A 14756-nucleotide genomic window follows, 5' to 3' on the forward strand; every position below is an offset into this window, starting at 1 on the left:
GGGTGATTGGTCCCTGGCAGAGGCTGCCCAGGGAGGGGGTTGAGTCCCCTTCCCTGGAGGGGTTTAAGGGCCGGGTGGACGAGGCGCTGAGGGACATGGGTTAGTGACTGATGGGGATGGTTGGACTCTATGATCCCGTGGGTCTCTTCCAACCTGGTGATTCTGTGATTCTATGGTGACCATGGGGAGGCCACGAGGAGCTTAGCAGGACCTTTCCCTCCCCGTGGCCTCTTGCCCCATCCCCGGGGCAGCTGCCAGCTGGCTCGAGGTGAGGCAGAGCCTTGTCCTGCTCCCACTCGGGCCACCAAGGTGGCTGGTGACTCCCAGCTGCATCATCCTCCTTAACCCAGGGAGCGGCAGGAGCACCCTAAGGTTTGGAGCAGGGCCCTGACCTTCTCCTGCTCTGCTGCTAACCCTGTGTCCTTGTCCCTTGCCCTTTGCAGGACCAGGCAGCATCCATGGCATCCTGAGAGCCTGGTGCCCCCATCCCAGCCCCACACCCCCTTCCCTGCACTGGGGGACATCAGGGTGGCTCTGGGGACACTGAGGGATGGCAGGGTGGCTCTGGGGACACTGGGGGATGGCAGGGGGGCACTGGGGGTGCCTTTCCTTCTCGCAGCGAGCAATGGGGCTCACAGATGGTGTCTCTGCAGCCCCATTCCCTCCTGCCCTCCAGCCCCTCCATGTCCCCAGGACCCAGAGCCCCGTCCCACGCCCCACAGCAGGGTGGCCCTGCAGATAGGCTGGGTGGGGACAGTCCCCAGCAGCTCCTTATCTGCAGCCAGACACGCTGCCCTGGAGCAGGGGGGCTGCAGCACCCGGGGGTCCCCCCAGCAGCCCCACGGTGTCAGGCAGGGGGGACTCTCGGGGATACTTGTCTCGCGGTGCTGGGGTGCCTGTGTCACAGTTTGGGGAGCGCCACAGCCACCCCCCAGCCACCTCTGGGTCACCGCAGGGGCCAAAGACAGGAGGGGGTGGTTGTTTGCACCCCCCAAGTCCTGGTACCCCCATTCCTGGGGCCAGGGCTTGATCCTGTGCCACCTCCTGCTGGGTCCGGCCAGGCTGGGGGCAGCGTGGGTGATGCTGGTTTTGTCACCCAGAGGTGACGGCGGGTCTGAGGGCACCTCGAGGCGCCAGGGCAGGGTCCCCGATAGCCGGGCGCTGCTGCTTATCGGGGTCCCCTGAGCAGACAGGGGGGTTATCACCTCCCCGCAGGCGCCTTCCAGGAACGCTGGTGTGTCCTGGCACAAACAACTGGGCGCGATGGCACGGCTCGCGGTGCGAGGGGGGACAGATGGGGCTGTGGGGACACGGGTGGCCAGGGTCCTGCACAGGCAGGCGATGCCCATGGCCGGGGCCTGCAGCCATTTGGGGACACAGGTGGCTGGGGAGCAAGTGTGGCCAGGGTTGTGTGCAATGAGGTGGCACAGCCCTCCTGGGGACACCCATGGCCAGGGGGAGGTGTCCTCTGGGGACTCACAGCTGGGGGACCCATCTCTCCAGGGGACACTTTGCCCTAGGGGGGGACACGCAGAGTCAGGGGACACACGGTCCCAGGGGACATAGAATCATAGAATCACCAGGTTGGAAAAGACCCTCTGGATCATCGAGTCCAACCATTCCCATCAATCACTAACCCATGTCCCTCAGCACCTCGTCCACCCGTCCCTTAAACCCCTCCAGGGAAGGGGACTCAACCCCCTCCCTGGGCAGCCTCGGACAGGGACCAATGACCCTTTCCATGAAATATTTTTTCCTAATGTCCAGCCTGACCCTCCCCTGGTGGAGCTTGAGGCCATTCCCTCTCGTCCTGTCCCCTGTCCCTTGGGAGAAGAGCCCAGCTCCCTCCTCTCCACAACCTCCTTTCAGGGAGTTGCAGAGAGCAATGAGGTCTCCCCTCAGCCTCCTCTTCTCCAGGCTAAACCCCCCCAGCTCTCTCAGCCGCTCCCCATCAGGCCTGTTCTCCAGCCCTCTCCTTTCCAACCTAGTGATTCTGTTATTCTATGACCAGGGACTTGTTGGGGGTGGCCCCTCTCAGCCCCCCACCCCAGCCCCAGCCCCCCCACCATGGGCTGTGCCAGCCTGGGAGGAGCTGCTGCTTGGGGCTGTGCCCTCCCCAGGCAGGAAGGGGTTAATCCCCCCCTTCCAGCTGTGCCTTGCAGATGTGAGATATGCAGATGAGGCAGAGCAGGTTTTATAAAGGCGGGTGCAGCCCCAGCACCCCCAGTGCCACCCCCACAGGTAGGTGCCACCTCCTGAGGAGCCGCCGTCCTGCTCTCTCGGGGTGGTGGGACTTGACTTGGGGGGGTGTTGGGGTCAGGGGGGTCCTGGGAGCCTCTGTCCTGCTCCAGGGTGGTGGGATTGGGGCGGATAAGGAGGGGTAGGGGGGTGCTGGGGTGGAGAAGCCATCAAGAACCTCCAGCCTGCTCCAGGGAGGTGGCATTGAGGGGGATAAAGGGGGTGCTGGGGTGGGGAGGCCGTTGGGCGTCTCCGTCTTGTTCCAGGGCGGTGGGATCAGGGAGACAGGGATGGGATGGAGGGTAACTGGGATAGGGAAACCATCGACAGGCTTCTCCTGCTCCGGGGCAGTGGGACTTGGGGGGACAGAGATGGGGCAGGAGGGTGCTGGGAGAAGGAGGCCATCAGGAGCCTCCATCCTGCTCCAGGGTTGTGGCATTTGAGGGGATAAAGAGGGAGTGGGGGGAACACTGGGGTGGAAAGGCCATCGGGAGCTTCCATCCTGCTCTGGGGCAGCGGGACTGGGGGGACAGGGACAGGGCAGGGGGGTAAATGGGATAGAGAAGCCATTGAGAGTGTCCTCCTGCTCTGGGGCAGCAGGACTGGGGGACAGGGATGGGATGAGGATGATGCTGGGATGAAGAGGCCACCGAGAGCTTCCATCCTGCTCTGGGGCAGCAAGACTCAGGGACAGGGATGGGACAAGGACGATGCTGGGATGGAGAGGCCATCGAGAGCTTCCATCCTGCTCTGGGGCAGCAAGACTCGGCGACACAGATGGGACAAGGACAATGCTGGGATGGAGAGGCCATCGAGAGCTTCTATCCTGCTCTGGGGCAGCAAGACTGGGGGCCAGGGATGGGACAGGGGCGATGCTGGGGTGTCCCGGTGCTGGGGTCCCTAACGATGCTCTCTCCCCATGGCAGGCGCCGCTCTCCGCTCTCCCCCAGCCTCGCCGCCTCGCCGCCCCGGGCGGGATATCATCATATACTGTAAGTCGGCTATGAGACACTACAGTATAGATGATGTACTCCCCGGCGTGGCACCCGCCCCACGGCCAGAGCCGCTGCCACGAGCGACTGCGACGTGTGTCTCGGGGATCACGGGGCTTGGGTGGGTGGGGGGGGTGTTATGGGGTGGGGGCTCCCCGAGGAGCTCCGGGCCCAGCCGAGGACTCGACGGCTGGCGGGGAAACCGTTACCATTACTGAGTTTAGTAATGGTAACGGTTCTGCTGACAGCCGGGCACGCGGCACGACTCAACGCGGCTCAGACGCGCAGCGATGGAGCCCCTTGGGGCTTGGGGGGGCAATAAAGGGGGTGATGGCACCCTGGCTCTGTCTCTTCTTCTCTATCACGGCCTCTGGGGGCTCTGGGAGCAGCGGTGGGGCTGGGACACTGGGGTGCAGGGGGGCCAGGGGGTGCATTGGGGTGCCCAGGGACTCAGAGAAGCTTGAGGTGCATTTGGCCACAGGGGGAACCAGGACACCTTGGGGTGCAGGAGACACTGGGGTGTGTCGGGCACACGGCAGGGGCACTGGGGAGAACTGGGAGAGGTTGTGGTGTATTGTAGGGGGACTAGGGAGACTTGGGGAGCATCGGGGTGTACTGCAAGGCAAGCTCTGCCATGCACAAGGTTGCATTGAAGAGGGGAACTGGGAGCACTGGGGCTTGCTGGGCAGCATGGAGGAGTACTTGAATGCATAAGGGGGTGCTGGGCACTCCAGAGTGAACTGGGATGGGCTGGATGAGGTGTGTGTTGGGGGCACTGGTGCTCACTGGGCTGCTTGGCAGGAGGCACTGGGAGCACTGGGCAGGGGGGCACTGGGAGAACTTGGCTGGGGGGGCACAGGGAGCACTGGTCTGGGGGTGGGGGGGCAGTGAGCGTACTGGGAGCCCAGAGCGGGGGCACTGGGATTGGGGGGGGGGGGGGCGCACAGGGAGCCCGGAGGGGGGGCACTAGGGCCCTGCAGTCCCCGCCCTGCGCCGCGCGGAGTAGCCGGCAGGGGGCGCTGCTCTCCCAGCCCCTTCCCCGTCCGCTTCCTCCCCACAACCCCCCGCGGCGGCGCGCGACGCGCTGCTCCCGCCTTCCCCGCTCCTCTCGGTGCTCCCCGCGCGCTGGGCCAATGAGCGTGGGCGGCGCTCGCGCTCCCGCCGTGCCCCGCGGCGGGACAAGATGGCGGCGCCCAGGGCCCTGGCGGCCGCTTGGGCCGTGACCGGCGCCGCGAGGGCTGCGGGGCGGCTCCGGCTGCGCCCAGGTACGGTGGCCGGGGCCGTGAGGCGGCTGTGAGCCTGGGGGCGGGGGTCGGGGCGCTGAGGCGGCCGAGCGGGGCCGGGGTTCGGAGCCCGGATCCCGGCGGCGGCGGGACGAGGCCGGGGCTGCGAGTCTGAGGCGATGCCGGGGTCGAGGCCGCTGTGCAGCGGGGTTGGGGGCCGCGGCGGGCCGAGCAGGGCCGGCCCAGAGGCCTTGGTTACCGGGGAGTGCTCCCCGAACTCTCTGAGGCTCGGTTTGGAGTCTGAGAAAGCAAATATGTTTTATCAACCCTGGGCAACGCGGGAGAGCAAGCTCCGTTGTTGTGTGCAGCGAGACCAGAGCTGAAACAGAATGGGTTTCCCACTTCCATGCATGCGTATAAGTTTTCCCAGCAATCTTATGCGTATTCTGTTACTTTCCCAGGTCTAGTTTTAATGTTATTATGAACTTCACAACAGTCCAAACTCTTGCTTGTTTGGACCTGGCTCCAGCTCTGCCTGACCTTGGATTTGAGACAGGGACAGGCTGCAGAAGACACATCTGTTCAGCACAGATCATGCTCAACACAAGCTGTTCACATCTTCAAACAGTGTCTGGAAACAGAGGCTTGAAAACAAACGTGCTGCCAGAGGGCCATTCTGTCTAACTTTCAAAAAAATACAATTACTTAAATGAAACTTAACTCTGCTTTAGCTTAAATCAAAAATATCCCACTTTTTATAATAGTAACTACTTGTATCACCTGAGCTGTGCATGGCAGGGAGGAAGGGGGCAGCGCAATTTTGGGGCGGTTTTGGAACACGTGGTGTTTTCTGCTCTCCCCTTCCAGCCCGTCTCCTGCAGAGCCGCTCCCCACGCGCTGCTGTGCTCCCCGCCCGCTGGAGCGGGAGCAGCTCCGCGCTCAGCAGCATCCTGGGCATCCCTGCTGAGAAGCCGCCTGGTGCCCTGGGCCAGCACCCACCGCCCGTGGCCACCAGCAAAGGTGAGTGGTACCAGCTGCCGGCCCAGCCCCAGACAGTCCTGAGCGCTGCGGGTTCCCAGCAGCATTCAAGTTCCTTTTCTCTGGCAGAGGAGCAAGAACGCTTGTTACAGAATCAGCCAAACCAGCCCCAGAACCCCAAGGTTTTAAGAATCGCCATCATTGGAGCACCAAACGCGGGGAAGTCCACGCTCTCTAATCGGCTTTTGGGCAGGAAGGTAAAGCTGGGCTAGAGCAACAAGCTGCTAAATTGCTTTTTTGACACATTCTGGTTGTGCGACCTGTTTAATTTCTTACAGGTTTTCCCCGTCTCTAAGAAAGTGCACACGACACGATGCAAAGCCCAGGGCATCGTCACCTACGAGGACACACAGCTGGTGAGCCTCCAGACCTGCTCCTGCCTGGGGCTTGGGAGTGTTAGCCAGAAAGTGTGAGGTTTTCTCGTTTGTATCCTATGGGATCACTTCTCATTGCACAAATATAAGTTGTAGCTTTGCCGCTAAGTACAGGCAAACTTACCGGATCTGTCTTTTCCCTTTTCTAGATCATTCTGGACACACCTGGCCTCACAAGTCCCTTGAAAGCCAAAAGGTATCACTGCTGTGGTTTGGGAGAGGTTTAATAAAACCCAAGAGCGGTTTTCACTGTGCAAAGTTTGTAAAATAGGAGCGACGGGAATGTACGTTTTTAGCCTTATTTTGGTCTTTGTGCTTTTTATTGTTGCAATTTCAGTAGAGTGCAGAGACTGGGGCATCTCTTGAGCCTTTTTGTGATTAATTCTGCCTATGTGCATGTTATGAGGGATGTCACAGCCTGTAAGGCAGCTTTGTGTCAGCTGAGATGAGAGAAAACACGGGTTTTCCCTCCTTTTGAGAGGAAAAAAGATGATTGTGATCGAGTGTCTTGTTTACTGGTTTGCATTTATCTTTTTCAGGCATAATTTAGATGCAGCCATGCTGACAGACCCATGGGACAGCATGAAACATGCGGATTTAGGTGGGTACTCAGCTCTTTTTGGATCAAACCAAACCCTTTATCTGCCACAAAATTTTACAGCCCTGTAGCTGTGGTATCTGGATGTTTGCTGGGCAGCAAAAGCTGCCCTGGGAGTGTGAACTGGGAGGAGGAGGGACAGGCAGTGAAAGGATTTGAATTACTGAGCTGAAGAGGGATAAGAATTGCCTGGTGCCAAGGAGAGGCAGCTTGGCTTAATAATTGGGCTTGGATATTGAGTTTTAGTATGTTTGATGCCATTAGGATGATGGGTATAAACCGCATTTTATTGTTTCATGAATTAAAATGCTCCTTTTTGGTTCCATCTGTGGGCTGTCCGGTAAAAGAGAGAAAAGTAGAAGCAGGAGGGAACTGATTCAGCCATAGGCTGTAGAGATGCTGCAAAAGAATGTTTTGGCATATTTCCCTCCTTCTTTTCTGGCAGTTCTGGTTTTGGTGGACGTGTCGGATCACTGGACACGAGACTCTCTGAGCCAGGAGGTGCTGAAGTGTCTTTCTCAGTTTCCTCATATCCCCAGTGTCCTCGTTCTGAACAAGGTAAACGAGGAGCTTGTTCTTTCTGCCTTCTGCAGTCTGTTACGCTGGTGCCTTCGGTCATGGTGTGGCAAAAGACACTAGTTTCTCCTTCTACTTCAGAATATTTTGATGTCCGTGTGTGTATACGTGGTGCATGCTCACACATCCCTGAAGCTCTACACTGCAGAGTGAGGTTTAAATCAGCCTGGGAACAGGAGCTAACACCACGGTGAGGTTGACCAATGAGAATCTCTGCAGAGCTGACCCAGCAGGTGCTGCTGTCAAGTTGACAGCGTTTGGAAAGACAGTACTGGGACTGCTGACACGTCCTGGTTTGGTCTCTAGTCAGAAAACTGTCTAGTTCTCTTGTGGAAGTCTTGTCCTTCAGCAGCTGCATCCCCTGGGTGGTTTCTTCTGGCTCCTTCAGATCCAGGGCCCAGCTGCCAACCTCACTCAGGACAAATTCCTCTCTCTCATGTTAGGTGGATCTGCTAAAGAAGAAGTTCATCCTGCTGGACCTAGTAACTCAGCTAACAGAGGGAGTCGTTAATGGAAGGAAACTGGAAGTGACATCTACATTTAAACACAATTCCAGTTCTTCAGCAAAGTCTCCTCCTCAAATCACTCAGACTTCACCTGAGGGTGGGGCCCATGAGTCTCACTGTCTGCAGGAAACGGATCAAGCCCAGGAGGGCTCTAGCTTGGGCAAGAACAGTGATGTGAGGGCTTCTGAGTCCAGCCTCGTCACAGAAGAACAAGGGACAAAGCGCTGTGAACCCAGAGATCTGAAAAACATGAAAGGCTGGCCGGGCTTCCAGGAGATCTTCATGCTGGCAGCAGTCCATGGGGAGGAGGTGGATACGCTCAAGGTAAAACTGCAGCCTGAACTCTCTTTGAGACGAATGTGCTCTTACCCTTGTGGGACCCCAATACTTCATACCAAGCCTTATCTCCTGTGAGGAAGAAGCAGAGCTGCTCTTCTTGGCCCGGGATGTGGGGAGGGAAGTATCATCTGTTGACATGGAGTCCCTCTTGCGCATCTCCAGAGTCTTCTGTACAGAACTCTTGTCTGGGGCTCTCGAGACAGCAGCTCGTTCACAGTGATGAAGCCACCCAGTGCATTATCTTTCAGCTTCACGTGTATGAGCTTTTGTAACTCAGACAAAAGGCCTTAGGGAGGTGTGACGTGCAGGGTTTTAGTTTCAGAAGCTTCCATTTTTTCCCCCTGCTGAAGACACTAGACTGCTGCCCTGTTTCCTGCCTAGCAGCAGCATCCTCATCGTGTCTCACCGCAAGGTAGCACAGGGTTTGGTGGCACCGTTACGTGACAGCTGATGGGGTGTCGTGTGTTTTATCTTCACAGCGGTACCTCCTGATGCAAGCCAAGCCAGGCCCTTGGGAGTATCACAGCGAGGTCTTGACCAGCCAGTCACCTCAGGAGATCTGTAATAATATCATCAGGGAGAAGTTACTGGAGTACCTGCCACTGGAAGTGCCCTACGGCGTGGTGCAGGTGGGAAGCATGTGCGAGGCGACTCGCCTTTGGGCTGTTTTACTGGAATTATTGGGCTATGTGAGGAGAATCCCATTTGAATTTGAGAAATCATCCAAATCCTTTCCAGGCCCTGTGGGCCAGCACGTCGGGTGCTGTAAGACGCTTTATGTGTTTGAAGGAGGGCAGCCCCGTGCGCTCGTAACAGAGAGTGGAGCTGAGTCCCCAAGGGAGGGCGGTTCGTGGTTCTTGAGGCACTTTTCAGAATCCCTGACTGTGTGTTTGCTGTTGCAGGTGACAGAGGTGTGGGAGGAAGGACCAAGTGGGGAGCTTCTCATCGCGCAGAACCTCTTGGTCCCACGGAAATCTCATATGGTGAGAAACACGAGAGGGATGGGGCGCTGGGAGCATGAAAGGACATTTCCTAGGTCCAGCATCATTGCTGTGATCCCCTCTGCCTCAGCTGTGGGGTCTCTGTTGGGAAGAGCCAGGTGCCTGACACAGTCACAGGCTGCTCAGTGGCAGCTTACACCTTTCCAGAGTTGCCTGTGGTTTAATCTTTGGAGCCTACAGGAAAGCTGAGGAGAAGCTCTTTATCGGGGAGCGCAAGGATAGGGGGAGGGGGAATGGTTTTCAGCTGAAAGGGGGGAGATTGAGGTAAGATCTTAGGAAGAAATGTTTTCCTGTGAGGGTGGGGAGGTCCCTTCCAACCCAAAACATTCTGTAATTCCATGATCTTGGGATTTCTGTAACTACTGTGTCCCCTTTAATTGCTTTTGTGACTGCTCTGTTGTTTTATCGGGTGATTCCTCCCCGCAGTAAAGCGATATCAGGATGATTGTGATGATCTTCTCTGGGTTTTCATGCAGACGATGTTGATTGGAAGACACGGTAAGGTTATCAGCAGGATTGCTCAGGAGGCTGGCCAGGACCTGATGAATGTTTTCCTGTGTGATGTACGCTTGAAGCTCAAGGTGGAGGTGAAGAGTTGAATTCTTGGCATATGTTTCAACAGCCTTTGAGCTCTGTGGACATACAGATAAACTGGTTCTGTTTGCCCTTGCGGGTATCTTGGCACCTTTGTTCAACCGAGAAACAGAGGGTGATGGACTCAATATAGTGAGCGGAAGTAGAATATATTATTCTTTGGAGGAAATAAAGTCTTCAGACCTTCTACGACACCTTGTCTTGTGGAAGCTGGGGGTGGACATCAGAGAACCTTTTTCCTCCCCGTTTTCCTTCCCCCCTCCCTGTTTTCCTTCCCATTTTCCTTCCCCGTTTTCCTTCCCCCCCTCCCCGTTTTCCTTCCCCCCTCCCCGTTTTCCTTCCCCCCTCCCTTTTTTCCTCTCCCCCCCTCCCTTTTTTCCTCTCCCCCCCTCCCTTTTTTCCTCTCCCCCCCTCCCTTTTTCCTCTCCCCCCCTCCCCTTTTTCCTCTCCCCCCCTCCCCTTTTTCCTCTCCCCCCCCTCCCCTTTTTCCTCTCCCCCCCCCTCCCCTTTTTCCTCCCCCCCAGCCCATCGCTGCCCTTCCTCCCACTCCCCTCCAGGGGGCGCTCCCGGCACCTCCACGTGGGCGGGGGACATCGCGCCAAGTAGGCGTGGTCTGACCGCCCAGTGGGCGGGGCCAGCGCTCCTATTAGCCAATGAGCTGTAAGGTGGGCGGGGCGTGGGGAGGTGCGCATGCGCAGTAGGCGACGCGTACTCACAGCGGGCTATGGGGAGGGCGCATGCGCAGTGGGCGAGACGTACGTGCCCTCCCCCCGGTGGGCGGTGCGCACGCACGGTGGGCGGTGCGTACGCACGCACGCACGCAGGGTGGGCGTGACGCACGCACGCACGCGCAGTGGGCGGGGCCCGGCGGCGCGCGTGCGCGGGAGCGGCTGGCGCAGAGCGAGAACGGGCGGCGGCGGCGACGGCGGCGGCGGCAGCAGGAGCGGGGCCGGGGCCGGCAGCGGGCACAGCGGCCACAGCGGCGCCATGAGGCCCGGGCAGGGGCACCGAGAGTGAGTACCGATCTCTGACGGGCCGGGGGAACACGCGCCGCCGCCTCGCAGCGCCGTGGGACCGGCGTGGGGCCCCCCCCATTGTCCTTCCCGGTGTCCCTGCCCCCCCCTCCCCCCCACCCGCCCTGTCGCGATGCCTCCTATCGCGACAGAAACCGCGGGGCCGCTCCCGTCCCTCGCCCGCCTCCCGGGAGCGGCCCCGGTGCCTTCCCCGAGCCATCCCTGACATCAGACACACAGCGAGAATCGCGATCAGGCAGCAGCTATCGCGACAGAAGCGCCCTGAGGCAAAGGGAGGTGTGTGCAAACTGCCTGCGAGTCCTTTGTGTGAGTCCTTGCCCGAGGAAAAGTGTCTTTTTTTCTAAGATCTATCATTAATAATCCATCTTTTTTATTCCCTGCCAACCATTTTCCAAGCGTCTTAAGGAGGAAGGAAACTGCAGAGCCTGACTTGTCTGTTTTCAGGCCAGTCGTGCCAGCAAAGTGTTTAAATTCTCTTGGATATGGAGCATCCGAGCTTCCCAGAGCAGCACCTGCAAGAGCTTACAGATCAATTTTATCCTCTGCTCAGTATCGCAGCTTGGTACAAGTCTTAGGATAGATTGCAGACACAGGTCACATCAGTAATTCACTGCACTCATTTATCCCCGTCCCGGTTATTTAGATTCTTAGAAACATGTAGGTTGGATTAATCATAGAATCGTTTGGTTGGAGAAGACCTTTGAGATCATCAAGTCCAACCGTGTCTGTCCACTACTAAACCCTGTCTCAAGAAACCTAAGTTTAAGAGGAAAACTTCTTACAGTGATGCTTTTCCCTTTTTATTGCCCTAACCCAGCTCTTTGTTGTCCCAGAGGACGTGCTCTCAGCCCATGAGGTTGCCTTCGGGAGTGATGTCATTTGTGCTGGAGCAACGGCGATGACTTTGTGATTGAATAAATCCTCCTGGACATGTCAAGCTTGGTGATTGTGTGTGTGCGCTGTAGAAACTTCATCTGATTCAGCAGCCGGCTGAGAAAAATCTGTGATGGGTGCTGCGTGGGCAGGAAGGGAGTATAGTGGTGATAGTTGCTTCTTCCTTTCAGAGTGTGTATTCCCCAACCCCTCTAGCCCATCCCTCGATATCAAACACACAGCGGGAATCGCGATCAGACAGCAGCTATCAGGACAGAGAACTGCCCTCAGGAAAAGGAGGGGTTGTGATGTGTGCAAATCCTTTGTGTGAGTTTTTTTCCCAAGGAAAAATGTCTTCTTGCAGGAGGTATCATTAATAATCTGTCATTTTTATTCCTTGACAACCATTCTCCAAGCATCTTGAGCAGGAACGAAACTGCAGAGCCTGACTTGTCTGTTTTCAGGCCGCTGATGCCAGCAAAGTGTTTAAAATCACTTGGATATGGAACGTCTGAGCTTCCCAGAGCAGCACCTGTGAGCGCTTACGGATCAGTTTTATCCTCCGCATGGTATCACAGCTTGGTACAAGTCTTAGGATAGATGGCAGATGCAGGTCAGTTCAGTGATTCACTGCACTCGCTCATCTTAGCTCTAATTATTTGTAGAAACATTTAGGTTGGAATAACCTCTGAAGAAACATAAGTTTATTAGGAAACTTTTTTACAGCGACGCTTCTACCTTTTTATTGCCCTAACCCAGCTCTTTGTTGTCCTGGAGGGCACACTCTCAGCCCATGAGGTTGGCTTCCTGAGTGATGTCATTTGTGCTGGAGCGACGGCGATGACTTTGTGATTGAATAAATCCCCCTGGACGTGTCGGGTTTGGTGATTCTGTGCATGCTCTAGAAACTTTGTCTGATTCAGCAGCCAGCTGAGAAAAATCTGTGATGGGTTCTGTGTGGACAGTAAGGGATTATAGTGATGATAGTTGCTTTTTCCTTTCAGATCATGTATTTCTGTATTTTTGCCACCTAAGTGAACTCTAACGAGTTCAAATTCTTTAAGTAAATACATAAAGCAGCAGAGAAAGACGCTGCTGAAGCGTTTTATGGACCTTGGAGGTGGAGAGAGCAGGGTCTCGCAGCCTGGGGAGTGCAGGATACAGAGTGAGTGTGCAGGTGGGTCTGGTCTCACGTAAAGACATTCCGGAGGGTCTGAAAGCTCTGGGGAGAAATGCAGTGGCAACAGAAAGCAAGCAGCGGTGAGTTGATTAACCAGTAATTTTTAATAGAGGAAGGTTTGGATTAAAAGCAGTAAGATTCTGCTCTATGATACTAAGAGCCGGAACAAACAGAGAGGAGGATTTAGACTAAACACATGACCTACAGCTTTCAGGGAAAATGCTTCTGTAAGAGAAATGCTATTTATTTTTTAAATTATATTTACACTCTGCAGTTGGGTGGAATTTTTGAGGTGAAAAAAATCAAGGACTGACCCTTTTCCATGGGAGATGCGGGTCAAGCTGGAGCTGGAAGATGGGCTAATGAGTAGGCTCTAAGTTACATGCATCGCTTCCAGTATTTTTAATATTTCTCAACTATTTTAAGGAGCCGCATTGAGTTCAAGCCCAAGCAGCCTGATTGTCTGGAGATGGGAGGGATGCATATTGCTGGAACAGGAATTAAGCAAAAATAGATAAATCTGACATAGTGGATGACAAGGGAGAGTTGATTGCTGAAAGATGCTGGCGTCTTTCTGTTCCTTCATGGTCGGTGTGTATTTTGTTATGTTACATGGCTTTTGAAGTGTAAAAAAAGGGGGGGAAAAAAGCCCCAGAAAATCTCATTTTGTGCTGAGATAAAAGAAAAGGCAGGTGCACAAATTCTGTGAAGGATCAGCTTTGATGCTGACGTGAAGTACTGACCTTCCTTGCAGTGGCCTCACTGTCGTTTCGTGGATTTCTCAACAGAATAAATAATGTGCTTAGCGCCAAATAAATACCATTTAATAAGATGGGGTCTTTGATCCTCCTTTCACTTTGCTTTACAAACAGATTCACGCTTTTTCTGCTGGAGTGCAGCCTGGATGCTGTTTCTATTAATAATGGTTAAAAATGTAGTGGAGGATGCCCACATAGGATTGCTTTTCCTCCAGATGTGAAATGAAGGAACTCTTTATGTTCTCTGCAACTTAGACATTTGCCTTTGTTTAAGTCTCTGTGCTCATTTCAAGTTGTCCTCTCATAGATAAGCTTTTTTATCTACATTTGCTTCTGGGAACTGTTAGCAGATCAAGAGGCGACGTAAGGAGTTCTGTCGAGGACTGGAGTTTCTGTGTTTCCCAGGGACGCAGGCGGCCGTGCCGTGTACAGGAGCCTTGGCTGATGTTCTCACCTGCTCTCGCTGAAATGCCTGGAGGTGGAGAAGAAACTTTTTTAGGTGTTTTCTCCCCAGTGCAGTACTTCTTCTCCTTGGCTTGTCCATTCATCTTTTTTCTTCTTCATTTTGGACCTGGACTCGGGGTCAGGACCTGGGGAGAGGAAGGGGGTAGAGGTGGTGTCCCTGACTGTCTTGCGGAAATATTTTGTATCTGAGATATTGCCGGCTCACTTATCTTCAGAGGGTTTATAGTGAGGAGAGTCACTGATTTATGGAGATGGGAGGTAAAGTCATGTCCATTCTGTAATTTCCAGCATTCTGGGTTTTGTGGAATTACTAAATCCAGCACCGAGAACAGAGCTACAACCCAATTTGCTTGATTTACTTAACAGGTGATCAGAACTTTTCAATAATCACTTTAAGAACACGTAGTTCACTTGAAATACTGCACCTGACAGCTGAGGAATGGGTCACTCTGTTGTGTTGTGGGTGGTAACCATGACCTGCTCTCTCCTCTGAGGCTGTTCATGGGCTGAGGTGCCCCTGAAGATGAGTAAAGGTTTCACAGTTCCTGCATCTGTGAGGGAATGTGTCACTCAGCTGCTTTCGGTTCTTGGCATTTTAAACATCTTCAAACTGAGAAGTTAAGTGAATAATTTAAATTTTTATTCCTTCTGTGCTATGCCATGTTCCCATTTTCCTGTTGCATTTTGTGGCTCTTCTGAAGACCATAATGGTCTTTGAGTGATTTTTCTTTTAACTGCGGATTGTTAGTTTGAATCTGAATGTGAAAATGAATTTGTCACACTCTTCATCCTCTTTCTTCCCAAAAAAACATCGCTTTCCCAATACTGATCGAGTTTCTGAGGAGCAGAGCACCTGAAAAGTTGTTCTACTGACTGGCATCCAGGGAAGTTGTCTTCAGTTTTGCTCAAAGATGTTTTCCCACTGAGGTGCGTTCCTCAAGAGCAAAGCAGAGCTCTCCCAGATAGG

General features: G+C 54.8%; 2 protein-coding genes across 7 annotated transcripts in view; both read left to right on the plus strand.

Moving 5' to 3' along the window:
- The first annotated feature begins 4355 nt into the window (after positions 1–4355).
- Positions 4356–9671, plus strand: ERAL1 (Era like 12S mitochondrial rRNA chaperone 1). 2 transcript variants are annotated; one of them, XM_069874171.1, is made up of 11 exons: positions 4356–4495; positions 5321–5473; positions 5561–5688; positions 5770–5847; positions 6015–6061; positions 6405–6466; positions 6909–7021; positions 7483–7869; positions 8364–8513; positions 8787–8867; positions 9312–9406. In XM_069874171.1, the coding sequence occupies exons 1-11, from the start codon at positions 4414–4416 to the stop codon at positions 9312–9314; spliced, it is 1284 nt and encodes a 427-aa protein (XP_069730272.1). In that variant the 5' UTR covers positions 4356–4413; the 3' UTR covers positions 9315–9406. The 2 variants fall into 2 exon arrangements, with proteins under 2 accessions (XP_069730272.1, XP_069730271.1); XM_069874170.1 differs by having other exon boundaries at positions 4357–4495; positions 9362–9671.
- A 667-nt stretch (positions 9672–10338) lies between these two features.
- FAM222B (family with sequence similarity 222 member B) overlaps positions 10339–14756 on the plus strand; it is a 36612-nt gene continuing 32194 nt past the window's right edge. For 4 of the 5 annotated variants that reach the window (XM_069874379.1, XM_069874377.1, XM_069874374.1 and 1 more), the window contains exon 1: positions 10339–10492. The gene's annotated coding sequence lies outside the window, so the exon portion shown is untranslated. The remainder of the gene's footprint in view (positions 10493–14756) is intronic. The other variant, XM_069874382.1, reaches the window with a different exon arrangement.

Source organism: Phaenicophaeus curvirostris, chromosome 21, assembly GCF_032191515.1.
Source record: "Phaenicophaeus curvirostris isolate KB17595 chromosome 21, BPBGC_Pcur_1.0, whole genome shotgun sequence".
In the NCBI taxonomy this organism is placed as follows: domain Eukaryota; kingdom Metazoa; phylum Chordata; class Aves; order Cuculiformes; family Cuculidae; genus Phaenicophaeus; species Phaenicophaeus curvirostris.